The following is a 25,171-nucleotide window of genomic DNA, read 5'->3' as shown; positions in this document are numbered from 1 at the left end:
TTGGGTCCAAACTCACAGTTGCTGTGTTCTGTCCACACCCCTGTCACCCCAGGCTTCTCTATCTGAGATGTGCACAGAAACCCAGACAGGACCAGTCGGCACTGTGTGCTGCGTGCTGCCTCCTGACCAGTCTGTGTGACACCGTCGGGGCTATTCTGGCCAGACAGCTCACAATCCAGGTATGTTGGGCCTCCAGCTGACAGTGGCTCAGGCCAGCACTAAGGGAGGCCTGGCCTTTCTCTCTGCTGCAGCCGTGGTGGCTTCTGTCTTGTTGCTTCAGCATGCATAGCACAGTGTCACCTCAGAACCTATGCCTGGCTGTTCCTTCTGCCCCCCTCAGAGGCTCTTGTTCCCAATATCCACTTGGCTCCCTGCTTAGTCCTTCACATCTTTGCTCAAAAGTCACTTCTCACGGCCAGGAGCAGTGGCTCACACTGTAATCAACACTTTGGGAGGCCGAGGCAGGCCTCTAAATAGATTAGAATAAGGGAATCCAGAACACTGGGGGAAGAGGTGGGTCACCATTATAAGCAGGGGAGGTCTTATTGAGAAGGTGACTTTTTTTTTGCTTGTTTGTTTTTTGAGACAGAGTCTTACTCTGTCGCCCAGGCTGGAGTGCAATGACTTGGTCTTGGCTTACTGCAGCCTCCATCTCCTGGGTTCAAGCAATTCTCCTGCCTCAGCCTCCCGAGTAACTGGGATTACAGGCGCACGCCACCACACCGGCTAATTTTTTGTATTTTTAATAGAGATGGGGTTTCACCATGTTGCCCAGGCTGGTCTCGAACTCCTGACCTCAGGACAATCTGCCTGCCTCGGCCTCCCAATGAGCTAGGATTACAGGCCTGAGCCACCACGCCTGACCTGTTTATTACTTCTTGTATGTGAACTCCCATTAGAGTGTCAGCTCTACAAGGGCAAGGATTTGTTCACTGCTGTATCCCCATCACTTAAAACAGCACCTGGCACCTAGTAGGTGCCCAATACATAGTCATTTAGAGCTTTGACCCAGCCCCAGCTTATGTAGGGTGGCTGAGTCCTTTCCCAGGTAGTGGTGTAGGCTTTGGGGCAAGTGAGAAGTAGTTTCAAGTTTCCCAAAAGCGTAGGCCCTCAAACAAACCTGTGTGGAAGGCTCCTATCGCAAAACACATATCCCCAGGAAAACCCGCTGTGCCCTCCTGCGGAGGCACCTCACGGGATGGTCTTGGTCTTATGCCCATCCAGGTGGAAATGAAGGAAGCTCAGTGGGCAGAGCACAGATTCGGAGCATTCTAGACCCTGGTGGAAATGAAGGAAGGCAGCTCAGTGGGCAGAGCACAGATTCGGAGCATTCCAGACCCTGGTGGAAATGAAGGAAGGCAGCTCAGTGGGCAGAGCACAGATTCGGAGCATTCTAGACCCTGGTGGAAATGAAGGAAGGCAGCTCAGTGGGCAGAGCACAGATTCGGAGCATTCTAGACCCTGGTGGAAATGAAGGAAGGCAGCTCAGTGGGCAGAGCACAGATTCGGAGCATTCCAGACCCTGGTGGAAATGAAGGAAGGCAGCTCAGTGGGCAGAGCACAGATTCGGAGCATTCCAGACCCTGGTGGAAATGAAGGAAGGCAGCTCAGTGGGCAGAGCACAGATTCGGAGCATTCTAGACCCTGGTGGAAATGAAGGAAGGCAGCTCAGTGGGCAGAGCACAGATTCGGAGCATTCTAGACCCTGGTGGAAATGAAGGAAGGCAGCTCAGTGGGCAGAGCACAGATTCGGAGCATTCCAGACCCTGGTGGAAATGAAGGAAGGCAGCTCAGTGGGCAGAGCACAGATTCGGAGCATTCTAGACCCTGGTGGAAATGAAGGAAGGCAGCTCAGTGGGCAGAGCACAGATTCGGAGCATTCTAGACCCTGCTTCAAGCAGTGTTGTCTCAAAAGCAAATCACCTTTCATTTTGGGTGCCCATTCTCATTAGCTAATAGAATACAATAGGGCCAGCTGGGCACAGTGGTTCATGCCTGCAATCCCAGCACTTTGGGAGGCTGAGGCGGGCAGATTGCCTGAGGTCGGGAGATCAAGACCAGCCTGGCCAACATGGAGAAAACTAGCTGGGCGTGGTGGCGCGTGCCTGTAGTCCCAGCTACTCAGTGGGCTGAAGCAGGAGAATCACTTGAACCTGGGAGGCGGAGGTTGCAGTAAGCCGAGATCGTGCCACTGCACTCCAGCCTGGGCAACAGCAAGACTTCGTCTCAAAAAAAGAAAAAAAAAAATACAATAGGTCCCAGCTCAAGTCCAATAATAATATTTATTAAAAACTACCCCGTCTCTACTAAAAATACAAAAAAAAATTAGCCGGGCGTGGTGGCGGGCGCCTGTAGTCCCAGCTACTCGGGAGGCTGAGGCAGGAGAATGGCGTGAACCCGGGAGGCGGAGCTTGCAGTGAGCCGAGGTCACGCCACTGCACTCCAGCCTGGGCAACAGAGTGAGACTCCATTTCAAAAAAAAAAAAAACTTAACTACATACTTGGCACTACAGACCGTTTTGTGTTGACTCCTGGAATCCCAGCATCCTATGACATGAGTGTCCTCATTATTCCTGTTCTACAGATGTAGAGACTGAAGCATAGAGAGGTTAAGGGTCACCCATCTAGTAAGTAGCAGTGCCAAGATTCCGCGATTCAAACTCCACAATGCAAGTTCTTCACCGCTAACTCTACTATCAGAGGAGCTGGTGCCTTTAGAGGTAGTTCGCTTTCCCATAGACACTGGTCTAAACACTGCCCATGTACTGTCTCAAGTAACCTTCCTGACAGTCTTTGAGGGAGGCACTGTTAGTTTGATCGTTTTACAGATGGAGAAACTGAGGGCCAGAGAAGCTCAGTGGGCCAAGGGTACACAGCAGAGACTGCCCCACGCAGTGGGAAGCGTGTGGAATAGAGCTGGAGGGCTGGGCTCTTATCCCAACCCTGCTGGTGGGCATCTGCATACCGTGGGTTCAGTCATGTAAACACCTCATCTCCTCATCAGCCAAGTGGACATGATAATGGACTTTTCCGGGGTTGGCGGGAGGTGTCCCTGGAGGAGTACATGAGAAAGCACCGCATCAGTGTAACCCATGTGATACAGGGTCCCGGATGACAAACTCTGTTGGGGCTGAGGAAAGATGCTTGAATGCCAAGACTCTCTTCCCGTTTGCTCCCAGGTTTTCACTGGTGCCTACCTAGCAGCTATTGACTTAGTGAACTTTATGTTCATTCTCTTCCCAGTCTGTGGATCCAAATTCAAGTCTAATTCAGGTGAGTGTGTGGCTGTCTTTTCCTGTCTTTATTCACCCATTCATTCATCAGCATGCCGAATGCCTACTCCTTATCACTCCCTGAGCGGGCCCCAGCCAGGCAAAAACAAAGGAGAAGGGCTGGGCGCGGTGGCTCACGCCTGTAGTCCCAGCACTATGGGAGACCGAGGTGGGTGGATCACGATGTCAGGAGATCGAGACCATCCTGGCCAACATAGTGAAACCCCTGTCTCTACTAAAAATACAAAAATTAGCCAGGTGTGGTGGCGGGCGCCTGTAGTTCCAGCTTCTTGGGAAGCTGAGGCAGGAGAATCGCTTGAACCCAGGAGGCAGAGGTTGCAGTGAGCCGAGATTGCGCCGTTGCACTCCAGCCTGGGCGACAGAGCGAGACTCCGTCTCAAAAACAAACGAAAAACAAAAACAACACCCCCCCCCCAAAAAAAAAGGAGAGGGTCTCCTTAGGGCTGCCAGCTTGGAGGTGTGTGCACACTGTGGGCAGCCAGAGGGAGGGAAGGGCTGCCGGTGTCAAGGAAGCATGGGGCACTAGAGCTGGGGCCACAGGCAGGGCACTCCAGGCGCACAGAGCAGCATGGGCAAAGGCTAGGAGGAGGTGTGGAGCAGGGCATGGGCATGAGCAGTGATAGCTTAGCATGCAAGTTCGGGGTGGTCAAGCGAAGCTGCACAGCTACTGGAAGTGGATGCCAGGAATGGGCACGGGGCACCACAGGCACAGCAGGGGTTGGAAATGACTGGGCCAGGATGAGTGGCCCCGAGTATCTGCGGTTGTGGCTTCTTGAGAAGGGTCAGCCGTGTGCTTGGGCCCTTGTTCAAAAAGAGGGGATGAGGGGGCCGGGCGTGGTGGCCCACACCTGTAATCCCAGCACTTTAGGAGGCCGAGGCAAGCAGATCATTTTGAGATCAGGAGTTCAAGACCAGCCTGGCCAACATGGTGAAACCCTGTCTCTACTAAAAAAAATACAAAAATTAGCTGGATGTGGTGGCATGCACCTATAATCCCAGCTACTCGGGAGGCTGGGGCAGGAGAATTGCTTAAACCCAGGAACTGGAGGTTGCAGATTGCACAACTGCACTCCAACGTGGGCAACAAGAGCAAAACTCCGTCTCAAAAAAAAAAAAAAGGATGAACCAAGTGGTGCGGTGGCTCATGCCTGTAATCCCAGCACTTTGGGAGGCTGAGTTGGGAAGGTTGCTTGAGGCCAAAAGTTTGAGGCCAGCCTGGGCAACATAGCAAGACCCTATCTCTACAAACATTTTAAAAAGTAGCTGGGCATGATGGTGCGTGCCTGTGGTCCCAGCTGTTTGGGAGACTGAGGTGGGAGGATCACTTGAGCCCAGGAGGTAGAGGCTGCAGTGAACTGTGATTGCGCCACTGCACTCCAGCCTGGGTGACAGAGCGAGACCCTGTCTCAAAAATAAATAAATGAATCAGAGGGGGTGCTGCAGCAGTGTGTAGTGAAGCATGCCCTCAGTGGCTCAATGCTGCCCAGAAGAGAAATGCTCTTCTTAGAGTTTCTCAGGAGAGAGCTGGGCAGTGGCTTACACCCGGAATCCCACCCACTCATGAGGCCAAGGTGGGAGATCGCTTGAGCCCAGGAGTTCAAGTCCAGTCTGGGCAACCTAATGAGACCTCATCTCAAATAGAAAAAATAAACAGAATTGCTCAGAGGAGTGCCTATCTTATAGTTCAAGGACAAAGACACTGCTCATTGCTGTTGTCCCGCTGGTGCCGTCGCTGATTCATTGGTCGATGGTTGTACCACACTTGTACCAGTTCTGCTCTGCGGAGATTGTAGAAACCACCAGAGGATGGTGCCTTATCCTTAGGCACTCTAGTCCAGAAGAGGCACTGCTGTCTGCATGCAGATGCATAGAGAGAAGATAATGTCATCTCTGCCTGAGGAAGGAGAGCAGCACGTTATGGGGGTGGGGTGTGCAGTCAGTGGTGGAGAGGAAAGACTCCTTGAAGAGGTGGCACAACTACAGGGCCCTGAAGGGCGGGGAGGAGCTGGCCTGCAGAATAACGTGGGAACCCGCATCAGCATCATGTGGGGAGCTGACACCAGTTCTTCCCACGCAGCTATCTGATCTGACAAGGTCTGGCTTCCAGGAGTCATGTGGGATTTTGGTGTCTGTTGCAGATCGGGAAGCCCGAGAGAGGAAGAGGAGGCGGCAGCTCAGGGCCAGTGTGTTTGCCCTGGCCCTGCCGCTGAGCCTGGGCCCGTGCTGGGCTCTCTGGGTTGCTGTCCCGAAGGCTTCAGCCACCATCCGGGGGCCGCAGCGGAGGCTGCTGGCGAGCCTGCTGCAGGTGAGGCTGGGCCACCGTGGGGAGGACTCGGGGTACTGCATGTCCTGCCAAATGCCCAGGGTGGGATGAGGCGGGGGCTGGGGGAGTGGGGTTAAGCCTTCCTTTGTTGGAAGAACCCTCTAAAAGTAGAAAAGGACTCCTGAGCTTTGGCTGTTTCTTGGGGCACATGGGCAGTCTCTGCAGAGTACTGATGGTGGATCACCTGTTCGTTCTTGCAGGAAAATACTGAGATCCTCGGCTACCTGCTGGGTAGCGTTGCCGCCTTTGGCTCCTGGGCTTCTCGGATCCCCCCTCTCTCCAGAATTGTGAGGCCGGGGGTGGGGCTGGGACTGTGGGTCACATGGCAGGTCTCAGGGCATCTGGGAGCATCCTGAGAGGGTCATGGGGCGGAGGTGTGGCGTCACCGTGGGTGCATGGACATGGGCTCAGCTTTTCCTGAAGAGCGTTAGTGTGTATGACAGCAAGGAGGGGGTGTGTGTGGAGAGTGGGCAGCCAACCCAGGGCGTCCTGAGGACGGCGGGAGCCTCTCGGGGAAAGCCCGTGTGTTCTTCCCCATTTCCTATAGCAAATGAAAAGCAGGCTCTGAGGAAAAAGCCCCTGAGGCTAAACCCATGAGAGAAAGAGATTTGAGAGACTCCAGGCAGCCAGGTGTTAGGTTCTGTGTAGATCAAGAGTGTCTTAGGCCGGGCGCGGGGGCTCACGCCTGGAATCCCAGCACTTCGGGAGACCGAGGTGGGCGGATCACTTGAGGTCAGGAGTTCGAGACCAGCCTGAACAACACGGTGAAACCGTGTCTCTACTAAAATACAAAAATTAGCCAGGCATGGTGGTGCATGCTTGTAATCCAGGCATGGTGGTGCATGCTTGTAATCCCAGCTACTCTGGAGGCTGAGGCGGAGAATCGCTTGAACCCGGGAGGCAGAGGTTGCAGTGAGCCGAGATTGCGCCATTGCACTACAGCCTGGGCAACAAGAGGGAAACTCCATCTAAAAAAAAAAAAAAAAAAAAAAAAGAGTGTCTTATTGGCAGGCATCCTCCAGGCATCCACGTTGAGGGAGGCCCTGTGTCGGCCAGTGCTGGGGGGGTAAGATGTGAGCAGGGGTGAGCGCTTGCCCTCCGGGAGCTCACAGACTCATGGAAGACACGGAATGTGAAGCAGCATCTCCTCACGCTTCAAGAAAGATAGAAACAAATGTTTGGGGTTTCAGGAGAGAGAGAGAGAAGGCTCCTACGCTCTTCAAATGAGCAAGGGTGAAAGCTGTTTACACTGCCAGACCGTGGGGTGGTGGGGAAGCGTCATGTTACCTCAGAAGGGAGCGTGAATTTGAGGACACAGGCTAGGGAAAGGCCATCGGCAGAGGAGAGCACACAGGAAAAGCCCCCATGCGCGAAAGCGCCTGAGAAACAGCAAGACACTGTGGACGTGTGACTGCTGCTCTGCCAAGTTTCCTCTGCAGATGACTCTGAGACAACTGTTCCTGTCTCACTGACGGAACAGTGGGCAAACCCAACTCCATGGCAAGTCATAGGCCCATTTAGTCTGAAAAGAATCAGCTGGGTGCGGTGGCTCATGCCTGTAATCCCAGCACTTCAGGAGGCCGAGGCAGATGGGTCACCTGAGGTCAGGAGTTCAAGGCCATCCTGGCCAACATGCTGAAACCCTGTCTCTACCAAAAATACAAAAACTAGCCAGGCGTGGTGGCGGGTGCCTGTAATCCCAGCTACTCTGGAGGCTGAGGCAGGGAGGATCACTTGAATCCAGGAGGTGGGGGTTGCAGTGAGCCGAGATCGTGCCGCCGCACTCCATCCTAGGTGACTGAGCACTACTCCATCTAAAAAAAAAAAAAAAAATTACTTGCCCAAGAGCATCTTGGTTGAATAGCAGCTCCAGGGGAACAGGATTCAGGGCTGGAGGGTTGTTCGCGGTTGTTGGTGAAGTCAGTGAAGCTGCATTCTGTGCTGTGACTGCCAGAAGCCTCGCAGGGCCTGGGCCTCATCAGCAGGTGTCCTGTCTTTAGATTAATGGAGGGGAGAGTGGTGAGCACTGGGCTCAGCTCAGCAGCCCACCGGGGTGGCTCTGCAGGGTGGTGTCAGAGCTGGGAGACCACATTGCATGAATGCCTTTGAAGAAGCTGGCACCGTGCCCTAACTGCCGGTAGTAGCTCCCTAGGGCTGTCGTAACAAAGTGCCACTAACTTGCAACAACAGAAGTTTATTGTCTCAGTGCCAGAGGCAGAAGTCTGAGATCAAGGTGCCGGCAGGGCCGTGCTCCCTCTGCAGGTGCCAGGGAAGGATCTGTTCCAGACCTCGCTCCTCTCCCAGGTTCGGGTAGCCCCTTGGCTTGTGGTAATCCTGGGTTTCTCGTGGCCTTCCCTCTGTACCTTTCTGTGTCCGACTTGCTCCTTTTTATAAGGACATTGGAATAGGACTTATCCTAATGACCTCATCTTGACTTGATCATCCACAAAGACCCTATTTCCAAATAAGGCCGCATTCACAGACACTGGGGGTTGGTACTTAAACATCTTTTTTTTTTTTTTTTTTTTTGAGACAGAGTCTCAGCTCTGTTGTCCAGACTGGAGTGCATGATGCAATCTCGGCTGACTGCAACCTCTCCCTCCCGGGTTCCAGTGATTCTGTGCCTCAGCCTCCCGAGTAGCTGGGATTACAGGCACACGCCACCACGCCCGGCTAATTTTTGTATTTTTAGTAGAGACGAGATTTCACCATGTTGGCCAGGCTGGTCTCGAACTACTGACCTCAAGTGATCTGCCCGCCTTGGCCTCCCAGAGTGCTAGGATCACAGGTTTGAGCCACCACGCCCAGCCTAGGGACTTCAACATCTTTTGGGGGCACACATTGCAACTCATAACACCACCCCACCTAAAACAGCCCCCAGGCCAGCCCCACCACTGTGTCCCCTCACTCTGCTTTATTTTCTTCAGATCATTTGTAACAACCTGAAATGTGCCTCTTTATTTTCCCGGTTGCTGCCCGGTCCTGAGGTGGAATGTTAACACCTTGCGGGCAGTGGCCTTGTCTGTGTCATTTCCCACTGCATTGCAGGCACCTGGGACCTGATCATGGTAGGAGTCAGCAAACACTTAGAGAGCAATCTAATCTGACCTGGAAAAAAGGAAGCTGATGAGTGCAGGAATCAGAAGGGCTGTGTGGGGGCAGAAAGAGCTGCCTTGTTCTCTTAAGTCTCAGAGAACAGAACCAAGACAGGGAAGAGGTTGGCGGTGGGCCCTTCCTGGTATTTTTTTTTTTTTTTTTTTTTGAGTCGGAGTTTCACTTGTCAGCCAGGCTGGAGTGCAATGGCGCGATCTCGGCTCACTGCAAACTCCGCCTCCTGGGTTCAAGCGATTCTTCTGCCTCAGCCTCCCGAGTAGCTGGGACTACAGGCATGCACCACCACGCCCAGCTAATTTTTGTATTTTTAGTAGAGACGGGGTTTCTCCATGTTGGCCAGGCTGGTCTCGAACTCCTGACATTTGGTGATCCACCCGCCTTGGCCTTCCAAAGTGCTGGGATTACAGGTGTGAGCCACTGTGCCCAGCCCCTTCCTGTTGAGTAAAAGGAAGAACTTCAGGGTAAGACACTGCACAATGCCCAGCATCTGGAGAGCCGCCAGCATTACCCCTGCCTTAGGAGGTAGTCGTCTCCTCATCACTACAAGGTATTGAAGCCTGAGGGCCCCTGGGCAGGACGATAGAGTGAGATTGCCCTGGGGACTCAGGAAAGGAAACATGCCGTATTTCTAGGGAAGGAGCTGCTGCTGCCTCTCAGTGACTCTGGTTCCAGGAGGAAGAGCCCAGAGCTAGGGTTCCCTTCATAGGGAGAAACCCAGCAGGGTTTGGGGTGTTCTGGGAAGCCAGGCCAGCATGGCTTCAGACCCTGGCTCTCCCAGAAGCTGCTCCTAATTTGGCCACAGTGAGGGCTGCTGAGGAGAAGATGGCTGGGTGGCTTTGGTGGGAAAGTTCCCGTTGCTCCAGGAGTGAGTCCTTGAATGGGACAGGGGTACGAAACACCCACTGATGAGTGAAGCGTTGTGCTGACACCAGGAGTCCTGGCAGCTGCAGAGACCATCCGAGGCCTGTCCTGCCTCCAGCTCCTTACATGGATGTGCCAGGCAGCCCAGGCTGGGGCGCGCCGCCGGCCTCCGTCCCGTCTGTAGGCAAGGCCTGCCTAGGTTGGAGAGGGACTGCCATGTCTCATCCAGTCACAATCCAGTTCCGTTCTTCAAGCCATGATTAAGCACCTACTGTTTGTCTGGCACTGCAGATAAATAGAGCTCTCTATTTTTTTCAGGGTCGGCCCCAGGACTGACCCTGAGAAGGGACTGATTTGGAGGACAGTGGGCGCTGTCACTGGGTTAGCATGCGAGTGAGGGCTTCCCCGTGCGGTTCATCCTGAGCAGCAGCAAGAGCAAGGCCAAGAGGCAGGAGGCCCAGGCCCAGCCCCACTGTGGCCGTCAGTGTCCTCTGTAACATGGTGGTGGGTGGTTAGGTCGGGGGGCCCCAAGCACCTCTAGCCATAGCAGTGCTGCTTCCTGTGTGAGATAGGAAGGGCCGATGGGAAAGGGCGTCGTCTCCACCCTCAGCCTCTGGGCCCAGCGGGCCAGGGCTCACCCTCCCAGCCGGCTGCTCCACGGAGAAGCGTGGGACTGTGCTGTCTCTCGGTTAAGCAGTCTTCAGGGCGCAGGCCAGACACAGGGAGGCCTGGAGACAAAACTGGAGGGGACGCAGAGGGGAATTTTGACACTCTTAAGGATTCTTTTTGAGAATTAAACTTAAAATGGGGCAAAATTGGCCAAAACATGCTTTTTCTCCTGAATTTTTCCCATTCCCTAGCCAAGGCCTATATATCTGTAAATATGGTCATCAAATGAACATATTTAATGAGTCATCTGATGAGTTTATATGTGTATTATGTATATAAACTAAATTTTATATGTGTTATATATAAACTGAATCATATATATAAACTAAATTATATATAAACTTAACTATAATTTAATTTATATAAAACTAAATTATATAAATATTATAATTTGTATATATATGAACTCATCTAATGAATTATAATTTAGTGTATATATAACTCATCTAATGAGTTATATATAAACTATTTACAATTTTTATTCATATATATTTAAATATATAAGTATGTAATCAGAAATATATGGTGTTTGTGTATATACATATTCATATATATAGCGACTTTCTGTATATAAAGGCTGCTTACATATAAATATAAATAGTGCATATTTCCTTTTATTGAACCAATAGTTTTATTACGTATTCTCCAGAAATGTCCTCTTGGCTTTAAAATTTCCAGAATATCATCTCTCATTTTTCGGATCTTCCCCATGTGACCTGGGTCAGAATCGGGGTCCCAGGGAGAGAAGGGCCAGGCCTCAGCTCTTCTGATTCGGTCTCTGTGTTAGGCTGTTCTTGCATTGCTCTAAAGGAATGCCTCAGGCCGGGTCACTCATAAAGAAACCAGGTGTAATTGGCTCACGGTTTGGCAGGCTCCCAAGCACGACGCCAGCATCTGCTGGGCTTCTGGGGAGGCCTCAGGGAACTTTTACTCATGGCGGAAGGCAAAGTGTGAGCAGGCAGAGAGAGAGAGAGTGCAAGAGGGTGGAAGGGAAGGTGCCACACACACATTTTTGAACAGCCACATCTCAGGAGAACTCACTCACTATCACGAGGACAGCACCCAGGGGGTGGTGCCAAACCATTCATGAGAAATCCACCCCATGATCCAACCACCTCCCCCCAGGCCCCACCTCCGACACTGGGGATTACGACTCAACGTGAGGTCTGGGGGGACAAATGTCCAAACCATCCCAGTCTCCCTCATGTTCTCCCAGCGGACATTGGCGAGCTGCTGCCCAGCATCAGGTGCTGGGCACTGAGGTGGTGAGGACCCCTGCCCAGCCCTCAGGAGCCCCCTCTGACTGTGTAAAGAGCTGAGTCATGATCAATCAAAGGTACTCCTGGAGGGATGTGTTAGGGCCCAGAAAAGGGAGTTGCTTGCTCGCCTTAGGGTGGAGTTGGTAAGGGGAGGTTTCCCAGAGTTCAGTTGAAGCCAGGTTCTGAGGTATGAGTAGGAGTTTGACAGGCGGAAGAAGCAACTCGAGCAAAAGCTGGAAATCTAACAGAAGCATTGCCCTGGGGGACTGGCTGCAGGCAGAGGGCTTGCCCCGCAACCTGCTGTGCCACTGAGGGCCCTGGGTCTTGTGATCTGCTGCTTCTCCCGCCCAGCCCCTCCCTCTCTCTGCCCAGTGCCGGGGGAAGACATTTCCCTCCATCCACCTGTGGACCCGGCTCCTGACGGCCCTGGCTGGCCTCCTCTATGCCTCGGCCATTGTGGCCCACGACCGGCAGCCTGAGTACCTGCTGCGGGCCACGCCCTGGTTCCTGACCTCCCTCGGCCGTGCGGCGCTGGACCTCGCTGTATCCACCCCAGGCCCGGGGAGCTCCCTGCTTGCAGCCAGAGGAGGCCTGTATCTCGTCCTCTCACTGCCCCTGCCCCACCCTTCTTTTCTCTTGCTAGATGGAACTCTCCCAGCAGTCAGGGAGTGGTTTGAAGCTTGGGGCAGGCAAACACAAATGCAATTATTTGTAGTTTTATGTTTCCTTTTTTTGTTTGTTTGTTTTGAGATGGAGTCTCGCTGTGTTGCCCAGGCTGGAGTGCAGTGGCGTGATCTTGGCTCACTGCAACCTTCACCTCCCAATTTCAAGCAATTCTTCTGCCTCAGCCTCCTGAGTAGCTGGGACTACAGGTGCATGCCAACACGTCTGGCTAATTTTTGTTATTTTTAGTGGAGACTAAAAATGTTTGTATTTTTAGATGCTGACTGGTTAATGGCTGTGGCGTGTTGGTGGTGGGGTGTGTGTGAAGGCAAGGCAGGGCCACGCCGTCTGCAGGCGCTAAGAGGGGAATCTTCGCTTGCCTCTTCCAGCTGCCAGTGGAGCTGCAGGAGCTGCTAGTGGCTCCTGGTGTCCCTTGACGCATGGCAGTGTCGTTTACATTTCTGCCTTGCCCTTCATGTGGCCTTCTTCCCTTTGTGTATCTTCGTGTGTCTCCTTTTCTTATAGGGACCCCAGCTGTTGGAGTTAGGGCCCAGTCCAATCCACTATGACTTCATTGTCTAATTGTATCAGCAAGGACCCTACTTCCAAATAAGGTCACAGTCTGGGCCGGGCACGGTGGCTCACGCCTGTAATCCCAGCACTTTGGGAGGCCAAGATGGGAGGATCACCTGAGATCAGGAGTTTGAGACCAGCCTGGCCAACATGGTGAAACCCGGTCTCTACTGAAAATTACCCGAGCGTGATGGCAGGTTCCCGTAATCCCAGCTACTTGGGAGGCTGAGGCGAGAGAATCGCTTGAACCGGGGAGGCAGGGGTTGCAGTGAGCTAAGATCATACCACCGCACTCCAGCCTGGGTGACAGAGCGAGACTCTGTCTCAAAAAATAAAAAGGGGGTCACATTCAGAGGTGGATCTGAATTTTGAGGGACACTATTCAACCCACTGCATGTATTGTCACTGTAAGCCAGGCCTGTCAAGAAAGACGTTTTCCAAAATGCTTTAGTTTTGCTAATATTTACCATGTCCTTGTTAGGGACAGGGTCACATTGGATGCTGGGCCCTCGTGAGGACAGGAACATCCACCCTAGCCCTGTCTTCAGATAAGCTCCTCTCTGTCCCAGGCAGGATAATACAGGGGACGGAGGAGAGTAGGTGAGTGGGGAGGGGGGTGGCAGCATGGTGTGGAGGGGTGAAGGGCCACGCTAGGCAGCTGGAATATTCTGCTTCCTACCTTAACTTACACCATCTCAGATTATTTTCCTTTCGTGTGTGATGAAGAGCAAGATGAGACAGGCCTTAGGATTTGCCAAGGAAGCCAGAGAGATCCCTGACACCCAAGCCCTTTTGACCTGTGCAGAGAAAGAGGAAGAAAACCAGGAGGTGAGGAACGAGGACAAGGTCTCTCTGGCTGGAAAACTCTGGTCCCAGCAACAGTATCTTGAGAAACAGCAGGATACTGCGGACGGACGTGTGAAAGCTGCCTGCCGAGTGTTCTCTGCAGGCGACTCAGACAGCTGTCCTGTCTCGCTGAGGGAATAGTGGCCAAACCTAACACATGACATGTAACGGGCCCTTCCTGTTTACTGGCATGGAGTGGACAGGGCATTGAGCCTCCATGAGGGCCAGGGCTTGGGAATTCCAGAAGTCCCTCCCTGCTTGCCCAGTTGGTCACTTTATTTTTATTTTTTTTAATCTGTTGATTGATTGAGATGGAGTCTTGCTCTATTGCCCAGGCTGGAGTGCAGTAGCACAATCTCAGCTCACTGCAACCTCCGCCTCCCAGATTCAAGTAATTCTCCTGCCTCAGCCACCCAAGTAGCTGGGATTACAGGCACATGCCACCACGCCCGGCTAATTTTTTGTATTTTTAGTAGAGACAGATGGTGTTTCACCATGTTGGCCAGGCTGGTCTCGAACTCCTGACCTCAGGTGATCTGCCCACTTTGGCCTCCCAAAGTGCTGGGATTACAGGCATGAGCCGTGGTGCGTAGCCCAGTTGGTCACTTTAAAAAGCTACTGTTTATGTTCAAAGCTAAGGGAAGCCTGAATGCCATAGGATCCTCCGGTTTCCCAGTTATACAAATGTTTTGAAGTTTTTTGGTCACTTAATGACTTATATTTTTAGCAATGTAGATGGAATAGTCAAATGCCCACTTGAAGCTTTTGAATAATTTACTTACTGGTAGTTAAGTTCACATGCTACATACCTTAATATATTCATTTTTAAATAATGTGATTTTTGGCCGGGTGCAGTGGCTCATGCCTGTAATCCCAGCACTTTGGGTGGCCAAGGCAGGCGGATTGCTTGAGCTCAGGAGCTCAAGACTAGCCTGGGCAACAGGATGAAACCCCGTCTGTACCAAAAATACAAAAAAAAATTGGCCGGGTATGGTGGCGTGTGCCTGTAGTCCCAGCAACTTAGGAGGCTGAGGCAGGAGGATCTGTTGACCCTGGAGGCAGAGGTTGCAGTGAGCCAAGATGGCGCCACCGCACTACAACCTGAGCTACAGAGTGAGACCCCATCTCAAAAACATAAGTAAATTATGTGATTTTCACTCATATTTCTTCAAAAACTGTATTCCCACTTTCACATGCATCTTTAATATCCACATCATTACCACCACCTAACACAGTGCTCCAGAGCCTGTCATCATGCCCAGCTACGTGATCCAGCCTTTGGGAATCGGCTTGTGATGCTGCCTCTAGAAAGTCCTCTCAAGCCACAAGGACCCATTTGCTGTTTGTGGTCACTGCAGTGTAACTACTTACTCTATTCCTTGTGTTCTTTTTGGTTTTTTGTTTTGTTTCGTTTTATTTTGTTTTTTTGAGACGGAGTTTTGCTTTTGTTGCCGAGGCTGGAGTGCCGTGGCACGATCTTGGCTCACCACAACCTCTGCCTCCCGGGTTCAAGCGATTCTCCTGCCTCAGCCTCCCAAGTAGCTGGGATTACAGGCGTGCACCACCACGCCCGGCTAATTTTGTATTTTTAGTAGAGACTGGGTTTCTCCATGTTGGTCAGGCTGGTCTCAAACTCCCAACCTCAGATGATCCGCCCACCTCGGCCTCCCAAAGTGCTGGGATTACAGGTGTGAGCCACCGGGCCCGGCCTATTCCGTTTTTTTATGCTAGAAATCTGATCTTTAAGTGTTGTTTAGGAGGTCATGTGCAGTGGCTCACGCCTGTAATCCCAACACTTTGGGAGGCCGACGTGGGTGCATCACGAGGTCAGGAGTTCAAGACCAGCCTGACCAACGTGGTGAAAATCCTGTCTCTACTAAAAATACAAAAATTAGCTGGGTGTGGTGGCACGCACCTGTAATTCCAGCTACTCAGGAGGCTGAGGCAGGAGAATTGCTTGAACCTGGGAGGCGGAGGTTGCAGTAAGCCGAAATCGCGCCATTGCACTCCAGCCTAGGCAACAAGAGCAAAACTCCGTCTCAAAAAAAACCTTTTTTTTAAAAGTGTTCATTAAGCCAGGCACGGTGGCTCATGCCTGTAATGCCAGCACTTTGGGAGGCCGAGACGGGCAGATTGCCTGAGCTCAGGAGTTAGAGACCAGCCTGGGCAACGTGGTGAAACTCCGTCTCTACTAAAAATACAAAAATCAGCTGGGCGTGGTGGCGGGCGCCTGTAATCCCAGCTACTCAGGAGGCTGAGACATGAGAATCACTTGAACCCAGAAGGCGGAGGTTGCAGTGAGCCGGGATCGTGCCACTGTACTCCAGCCTGGGCAATAAAGTGAAAATCTGTCTCAAGAAAATAAATAAATAAATAAAAATAAATAAAAAATAAGTGTTGTTTACAGTAATATCAAACCTTTACAATTATGTCATGCCACCGGCTAAAGTTAATGCGTCTCCTTTTATTGATTTAAACAGATGACCTCTACAAGTAGCCAGAACTTACTCTAATTGAGGCCATTTGTCTTCATCAAAAATTTTTGGTTCCAAATAATTGAGAAAGTAACTCAAAGAAAGCTTGTAAGGACTTGAATATAGGCTGGGCGCAGTGGTTCAGGCCTGTAATCCCAGCACTTTGGGAGGCAGAGGCGGGCGGATCACGAGGTCAGGAGATCGAGACCACGGTGAAACCCCGTCTCTACTAAAAATACAAAAAATTAGCTGGGCACGGTGGCGGGTACCTGTAGTCCCAGCTACTCGGGAGGCTGAGGCAGGAGAATGGTGTGAACCCAGAAGGCGGAGCTTGCAGTGAGTCGAGATCCCGCCACTGCACTCCAGCCTGCGCGACAGAGCGAGACTCCGTCTCAAAAAAAAGGACTTGAATATAAAATGGCTCCCTCTTTTCTAAGATTTCAATTTTTTTTTTTTTTTGGAAAAAATTCTCATCTACTACCTGGGCTCTTCACTACCTTAGACTCCTCTCACAGAGAGTGGGTGTGAGGCTGTGAGTAACTTCCTCCGTGGCCAGGATGGAGGAAGTGATGGGGAGTGCATTTGGACCGACAAAAACAAAAACTGCCTCCGAATGTTCTCCAAGTGGCTTAACAATGTGATCCGACTGAGTCTGTGAAATAGAAGATCGTGGTGTATGTGACGCAGAGGAAAGCATTTTTTATATAGGTGCCCAGACCAAAGAGCCACGTTCCCATGAGGCCCTAGTGGGAAGTTATTTTCATGTCTTTCTAGCAACTGTTAGGAAATTATATTCCAAAAGGGGGCCAAAATATTAACAGAGCCCTGTGTGTCTGGGAATTCTGAAGAGAGAAGTAGAAGCCTCTGGAGTCTCTAGCAGTTCTTCAGAGCAGTGGTTCTCAAAGTGTGGGCCCTAGACCAGGATTACCTGGGAAACTGTGAGAAATGCAGGTTTGGGGGCTCCACCCAGATCTCCCAAATCTGAAACTGAGGGTGTGGTCCAGCAATCTGTATTTTATTTATTTATTTTTGAGACGGAGTCTCACTGTTGTCCAGGCTGGATTGCAGTGGCATGATCTCAGCTTGCTGCAACCTCCGCCTCCTAGGTTCAAGCGATTCTCCTGCCTCAGCCTCCCACGTAGCTAGGATTACAGACACACGCCACCTTGCCCAGCCAATTTTTGTATTTTTAGTAGAGACAGGGTTTCACTATGTTGACCAGGCTGGTCTCGCACTCCTAACCTCAGGTGATCGGCCTGCCTCGGCCTCCCAAGGTGCTGGGATTACAGGCGTGAGCCACCGCGCCCGGCCGCAGTCTGTATTTTAGCAAAACCCACAGGGTGCTTCTGATGTGCACCAGGGTTAGAGAACCACAGCTTTGCAAAAGCACTTATTGGGCACCTGTTGCAGTGGTTCGCAAACCTGGCCGCACGTTAGAATCATCTGGGGCACGTTTAAACGATCCACTTCCCGGTGACATCTCATACCCATGAAATCAGAATGTCTAGAAGTGGGAAGTAGGCATTCCTTGTTTTGTTTTGTTTGTACGACAGGGTCTCACTCTGTCCCCTAGGCTGGAATGCAGTGCCTCGATCACAGCTTCACTCCAGATCGCTGCTCAGCTGGGGATCTTAAAAAGCAGAATAGGCTGGGTGTGGTGGCTCACGCCTGTCATCCCAGCACTTTGGGAGGCTGAGGTGGGAGGATCACTCGTGGATCACTTGAGCCCAGGACTTTGAGACCAACCTGGGCAGTACAGTGAAACTGGTCTCTACAAAATATAAAATAAAATAAAAAAGATTCCTAGCTGACTCTGCTGTGCTGCAAAATTTGGGAAACACTAAATGACTGTGACTTCAAAGAGAAAGATAAGACACATCTTATAGGAAGCAGAAAGTGAGACGTGCCGTTAAAAAAAAGAGAGAGAGAAAATACCACGGGGGTCCTTTTGAATAAAATGTGACCTTGTTTTTAGAAAATGCCTCCTGACTTTGAGAATTCCCCTTTCTGTCTCCCTGCTTCTACTTGCAAGAATTTGGATTGGGTGCCTCTCACCACACTGTCACACTGCAAGTCACTGAGGACAATGACAGCAATCAGTCGCTACATGGAGCTGACCATCGAGCCTGTGCAGCAGGTGAGTGGCCATGAGTCATGGCCAGGTGTCTGAGAGGATGGGAAGCAGTCATGGAAGGCTTCCTGGAGGAGGTGATGCTTTAGCTGAGGGATGAGCAGGAGAAAACAAGAGAAGCAGGTAAAAAAGAAGGAGCTGTCCAAGGCTGCAGTGGAGGGGCAGATATGGGGGAGTGTTGGAGAGAAAAATATTTTCCCTGTCCCCTCTGATGAAACACGGAGTAACAAGAAAAAACAGCTTTAAATGTACAAAGGAAAATGTGGCTCAAGGAGGTGGCCAGATGATGGAGGCGTATATACCATATTAGGCTAAGTCAAGAAAAAGAGGTTTGGGGTTCTGGGGTGGGAGGCAAGGTGAGGGAGGACCTGTGTGGGAAATAAGGGTTTTCTTGCTATGCAGGTGAGAGTCTCTCGGGTGGAAGTAGCTCTCTTCCTGGTGCAGAAATATCTTTACAAATGGAAATTTCCTTTATGAAAGGGAAAATGTATACTCTCTTTTCAGGCAGTTAGGGGAGGTTAATAGCTTCTGCTTCTGCTGGTTTTCAAAGACCTTTAGATCTAAGGAATCCATATGCTAAAGAGGCGTATTTCGGGGTGGTATATGCTGGTACCCTTTAGGAGTGAGGGGAGATGAAAGGGCTGGAGGAGGCAGGGGTCGGGTCGTTTAGACACGGAGTCTATCATCTTTTTCTCTTTTTTTTTTTTTTTTGAGACACTCTGTTGCCCAGGCTGGAGTACAGTGGCATGATCTCAGCTCACTGCAGCCCCCCGGGTTCAAGTGACTCTCCTACCTCAGCCTCCAGAGAAACTGGGACTACAGGAGCCTGCCACCACGCCCAGCTAATTTTTGTATTTTTACTAGAGACGGGGTTTCACCATGTTAGCCAGGCTGGTCTCGATCTCTTGACCTCGTGATCTGCTGGCCTCGGCCTCCCAAAGTGCTGGGACTACAGGTGTGAGCCACTGCGTCCGGCCGTGTCTATCATCTTGAGAGTGATGGGAGTCGGGAGGCTTGAGTACTGGAGACTCAGGGTCAGATGTGCATTTTAGAGCCTTCTGGGGAAGTTGTTGCGGGTGGCCTGGGGGAGAGGAGAGGAGCAGCCGAGCAGTCAGTCAGGGCCAGTTGGAAGCCCGAGGAAAAGGAAGTGTGGCCTAAACTGAGGTTGGAGCAGACGGAGAAGCAGAGACAGAGTTGAGCGAGTTGGGAAGTGGAGCGCTGGAGGGGTGAGGAGGTGCGGGTGAGGGACGGAGGGCTCCGGGTGACCCCCTGAGTTCTGGCCTACACGAGGGGTCCTCAGGAGGAAGAGAATTGGGAAAGAGGTGACGAGAAGTTCACCCCATGTCCCACTATTCCACCAAGACTGTCTTGTCGAGGTCACCGATGACCTCCAAGCTGCCAAATCCACCATCATTCCATTCTGAGAGTCCACGCACTCGGCTGCCAGCTGCTCCTGGCGTCTGTGGCCCCCACTCTTCTGTGTTTCCTGCCACCCTCACAGGCTCTTCTTTCCCCTCGGCCTCTGCTGGCTCCTCTGGGTAAGCTTGACTGTAGAGAGGGAGTCCAACGCCCTGTCCCAGGCAGGCTCCCTGCTCCTGGTGGGCCCTGCAGTCCCACAGTCCCCTCGCTCTGCACACCAGTTCTTGCTGACTTCCCCCATTCGTGTCTCCGTCCTTTCCCCTCCCCTCAGTTCCCATCTCGGCTGCCCAGCTGCCCATTCAGCTGTCACCATATGGCATCTCACGCTTACCTCGTCCAACACAGAATTCTGGATTTCCATGCCCAGACCGGCTCCTCTCCCCATCTTCCTCATCTTAGTAAATGACGCACTGTCTTTGCAGTGGTTCGAGCCCAAAATTCCTCTCTTTCCCTGGCCACACCCCCATGCCCATCCATTCCTTTTGAGAGTCCTGTAAATGCTTCCTTATTTAAACTAGGTCTTGAGTCCAGCAGCCTCCTGGCTGTCATCCTCTTCACTTCTTCTGTGGTCCTGCCCTGCCCATCTCTAACGAGCAGCCAGAAGGATCATTCACAAATGTAAATGACATCTTGTTCCTCCTTTGTTTAAAACACTCCTCTGGGCCAGAGCTCTTGGTGGCCCACACCTGTAATCCTAATACTTTGGGAACCTGAGGTAGGAGTATCGCTTGAGGCCAGGAGTTCGAGACCAGCCTGGACCACATAGCGAGACCCCGTCTCTCGTCTCCTGTTCACTCCTGTCTAGCTGCACAGAGTTTCTCTCCATTCCTCTGCCCAGAATGCTCTCCCTCCTGATTTTTCACAGCTGCCTCTTTCTTGTCTTTCCAGCTTCAATGTAAATGTCTTCTTCTCCAGAGCTCTTCCCTAACCACCCAGTCCGAAGCAGGACCCCTCTGTCCTTCTACTCTATTTTATTACCTATTGAAATTCTCTGCAAAGCACTTATCACGATCTTTTACTTTGGTTTGTCTGTGTCCTGCTGAGATGTAAACTTTATCTCCTGTCTCGTTGACTCCTGGTGCCTATAACCTTGCAGTCCTGGGCTCTCAGTAAAGGTGTGTTTTGAATATATGGTCCAGTGGTGAGGGCCCCTGCCAGGCTGCCCAGACACACCGGTGCCCGGAGAGACTCGGCTGAGAGAGAGGTTTTGCTCTTTGCTGTTGTTGCTCCTTGTATACTGGGTGCACAGAACCTTGTGTATGACCTAAGTGAAGTTCAGAGAGATTCAGAGCATGCCTTTGTAGCTAAGAGCCCGCTTCAGCCATTAAACCATCCTTCCGAAGGGAGGGAGGAGGCAGGGTGTGTGGGGAACCCTTGGGAAGGCACGGGAGTTCCTGCAGCATCTGGCCAAAGCTTTGCACTGGGAAGTTCTACATCATGGGACTTCTGAAGGAGAATGTGTAAAAGTTGTATTCACTTTAACCCCTCCAGTAGCTCAGTGTCGAAGGGATTCTTGTTGGGGAACAGACTCCATGAAAGAAGAGTGTGTTCCACCTTCATTCCCTCCCACTGAAGCCCACAAGTGCATCTTTGAGCTTCCACCCAGTTTTTTCCTTCTGTGTCCATCAGAGGGCTAGAGGGAGCCCCGAGCCCCACTGTCCAGCTGGGCTGGCAGGTGCCTCCCTCAGCACTAGGGGCACCCCTCCCATCACAGCCTGTCTACTGAGGGTTAGGGACTTGCCAGGCTCTGAGTAAACAACGGCAGCCAACACTTACGTGGTACTTATGGGCCAGAGTACTGGTCTAAGTGCTTTACACACATTAACTTGCCCCCACAGCCGACTCCTGAGTATTATACTCATTTTACAGATAAGGAAACTGGGGGTTGGAGCAGTTAAGTGACCTGCTCAAGGTCACACAGTTTGTCAGTGATAGAACCGGATTCAGACCTGTCTCTACCCGAGTTTGTGCCACTGACCTCTATGCTGTACAGCCTTGTACTTGGCATAATGACACCAAGTAAACACTTGATAAATGGCGATTTATTATTAATAAAATAATACTATTTACCATGTAAGTGTTAATAAAAATGAGCCCAACAACTGTATGAGGAAGGATCCTAGTGTGTTTTGCATTGCCATAAAGGAACACCTGAGGCTGGGTAATTTTGAAAGAATAGAGGTTTATGTGGCTCGTGGTTCTGCATGTTTATGTGGCGCCAGCATCTGCACTGGTGAGGCCTCAGGCTGCCTCCACTCATGGGGGAAGGCAAAGGCAAGCAGGCTTCACATGGCAGGAGAGAGAGGAAGGGGTGCCAGGCTCTTTCTAACAAGCAGTTCTTGCAGAACAAAGTGAGAGCTCACTCACCAGAAGGGCCCTTCCCCCAGGATCCAGACACCTCCCACCAGGCCCCACTTCCAACACTGGGATCACATTTCAACATGAGACACGCTGGGGCCAAACAAACCACATCCAAACCATAGCAGAGAGATACTATTATTATTTCTATTTTGTTTTATTTTTATTTTTTCTTTTATTCTTTCCTTTTTTTTTTTTTGAGACAGAGTCTCGCTCTGTCGCCCAGGCTGGAGTGCAGTGGCACAATCACGGCTCACTGTGACCCACACCTCCTGTGTTCAAGAGATTCTCGATTCTCATGCCTCAGCCTCCCAAATAACTGAGACTATGGGCATATGCCACCATGCTTGGCTATTTTGTGTGTGTGTATTTTTAGTAGAGAAGGGGTTTCGCCATGTTGTCCAGGCTGTTCTCGAACTCCTGACCTCAAGTGATCCGCCTGCCTCAGCCTCCCAAAGTGCTGGGATTACAGGTGTGAGCCACCGTGCCTGGCCTGTATCTATTATTATTATTTTATTAACAATTAATAATGTTATTTTAAATTGAGGCACAGAGAGATTAAGTAACTTGCCCAAGATCCCACAGTTAGAAAAATCACAGAAACAGGATTCAAACTAAGCCTGCCCGATTCAGGGACCTGGGCTTTTATGAAGAGAATATGCTCTCTGTGCTGCCACTTTGTACCTGCTCGGTTAGCAGTTTCAAACACTGTTGTAATGTGAATGTCCCAATGGGCAAGATTGTGGGGAAACAGGCACCCTGTTGGCCGTGTCCACTGATACATATCCCATTAGAAGGGCCATCTGGAAATGGGTAAGGAGAGCTGCAGAGATGCTCCCTTGTTTTCCCAGCAACCCCCCTGAGCACTGGTCCTAAGGAGCGATTTTTCAGGAGACGCAGGGGGAGCAGCACTGTGGTTCAGGCTGAGCCTCCAGAGGGGCAGAGGGGTCCCATGGGGCCATATGGATCAAATCCTGCATCCTCGGCTTGGAGTGTTTGAAAATTCTGTTTTATCTTTTGACGCAGGTGTGGTCAGCCCTTGGGCATTTATAGAATTTGTCATTGTTGTTCCTGGGAGGCATCTGCTTCCGCACTCCCATCCAGAGCCTTCTGTTTCAGCATCCTTCCCAGCTGGGAAGCAGGGTGGCCCCTCACCTGTGTTCCTGCTTCCAGAATGCTGCCTTTGTTTCTCTTGTGGATTTTCTCTGCCAGTCCACCTGACTCTGAAAGGAGCTTGTGCACCTAACCCATCAAGGGCTGAAGCCCCGCTGGATTTGGGTCGAGTACTCATAGCCATTCTCCTCATGTGTCCCAGGCATTTACATCTGAGCCCCATGACACCCCCTCACTGGAGGCAAAGCAGGGATTATCATCCCCTTTTATAGATTAGGAAACTGAGACTCAGAGAGGACAACTTTCTTTCTTAGGTGATGTGGTTTGGATGTGTCCCCACGCAAATCTCATCGTGAATTCCCACGTGTTGTGGGAGGGACCCAGTGGGAGGTAATTGAATTATGGGGTCGAGTCTTTCCTGTGCTGTTCTCGTGACAGTGAATTAATCTCACGAGATCTGATGGTTTTATAAAGAGGAGCTCCCCTACACAAGCTCTCTCTTTGCCTGCTGCCATCCATGTAAGACGTGACTTGCTCCTCCTTTGCCTTCTGCCATGATTGTGAGGCCTCCCCAGCCATGTGGAACTGTAAGTCCATTAAACCTCTTCTTCTTCCCAGTCTTGGGTATGTCTTTGTCAGCAGCATGAAAACAAACTAATACATTAGATCACATGGTTAATTAGTGGAAGATGCTGGTCTAGAAAGCAGGTTGTCTGCCCCGTCATGTGTCAGTGGAATGATGTGAATCCTGCAGGACTTCAAAAGTTCAGCTGGGGGAGCTTTGTAGATCTCTGAGGAGTCCCCATGAGCCCATGGGGGGAAGCTTTGGTCTGAGACAGATAGATAGATTGGTAGATAGATAGATACATAAATAGATAGATACATAGATAGATACATACATAGATAGATACATAGAAAATCTCACAAGTTTCTTTCTACCTTAAACCTTCCTAATTCATCCCAACTCACTTTCATCCCCTGCTGGTGGGCATGAGGAAGGCCTCTCTGGGGTGCGTTTTTAGCAGAAGCTATACAGATTTCAAATGTACATACTCTAATCCAGCAATTCCGCCTCTAGGAATTTATCCTTTACTCTGAAATCTTGGATGTACAGTGTAATTTACTGCAGTCAGTATTGATTGCAAAAGCAAGAGACTGGAAACACATTAAGCACCCATTAGCAGGGGATGGGTTAATAGACTGGGAACACCTGAAATGCTACCCAAAACCTCCCAGATCTTCTGATACAGAGCTATCTCTAAGGCATAGTGTTAGGTGAAAAAAAGCAAGGTGCTTAAGAGAATGGAGTGTGTGCTACCATTTTGGAAATCGGGGGAAATATGTGTACATGCATTTGGTTGTATATGTATAGAGTATCTGGAGGGATACACAAGACACAGGGCACTGGCTGCCCTGGGGAGAACTGGATGGCCAGGACAGGAGAGCACAGGTAGATGCTGCCCTGCACACCCTTTTGTACATATTGAACACTGAAGTATGTGAATGCTTTGACAATTCAACCATCAAAACTAAACTACGTGTCCTTGCCTGCCCTTTCTCACACACCTTGCAGGCAGGCTGCAGTGCCACCAGGCTGCCAGGTGACGGACAGATGAGCGCCGGAGATGCGTCCCTGCGGGAGCCCCCGTCGTACCCTCCCGTTCAGGTCATCCGGGCCCGGGTGTCTTCCGGCAGCTCCTCTGAGGTCTCCTCCATCAACTCCGACCTGGAGGTACACGGCTGTTGCCTGCTGGGCGGGTGCGTGGGTGCCATCGTTCGCCGACACTTGCTGGGTGCTCCTTGGGACTTGCACAGCTGTTCTCATCTTATCCACGTTAACTTCATACCTGCTAAATAATGAATGAAGCCAGGCGCGGTGGCTCACGCCTGTAATTCCAGCACTTGGGGAGGCTGAGGCAGGTGGATCACCTGAGGTCAGGAGTTTGAGACCAGCCTGGCCAACATGGAGAAACCCTGTCTCTACTAAAAATACAAAAATTAGCCAGGCTTGGTGGTTCGCACCTGTAATCCCAGCTACTCGGGAGGCTGAGGCATGAGAATCACTTGAACCCGGG

At 51.2% G+C, this 25,171-nt stretch overlaps 1 protein-coding gene across 9 annotated transcripts in view; it reads left to right on the top strand.

The window, feature by feature from the left end:
* Positions 1-25,171, top strand: part of TMEM44 (transmembrane protein 44) — a 46,027-nt gene that overhangs the window by 5,403 nt on the left and 15,453 nt on the right. For 5 of the 9 annotated variants that reach the window (XM_034957927.3, XM_034957923.3, XM_034957926.3 and 2 more), the window contains exons 2-9: positions 53-179; positions 3,180-3,273; positions 5,432-5,598; positions 5,817-5,903; positions 11,871-12,062; positions 13,455-13,583; positions 18,108-18,212; positions 24,670-24,828. In XM_034957927.3, the coding sequence (XP_034813818.1) occupies positions 53-179; positions 3,180-3,273; positions 5,432-5,598; positions 5,817-5,903; positions 11,871-12,062; positions 13,455-13,583; positions 18,108-18,212; positions 24,670-24,828 (1,060 nt within the window). The remainder of the gene's footprint in view (positions 1-52; positions 180-3,179; positions 3,274-5,431; positions 5,599-5,816; positions 5,904-11,870; positions 12,063-13,454; positions 13,584-18,107; positions 18,213-24,669; positions 24,829-25,171) is intronic. The other 4 variants (XM_055111000.2, XM_034957925.3, XM_034957929.3 and 1 more) reach the window with 1 other exon arrangement.

Source organism: Pan paniscus, chromosome 2 (genome assembly GCF_029289425.2).
Source record: "Pan paniscus chromosome 2, NHGRI_mPanPan1-v2.0_pri, whole genome shotgun sequence".
NCBI lineage: Eukaryota > Metazoa > Chordata > Mammalia > Primates > Hominidae > Pan > Pan paniscus.
This window is presented reverse-complemented; position numbering and strand designations above follow the sequence as displayed.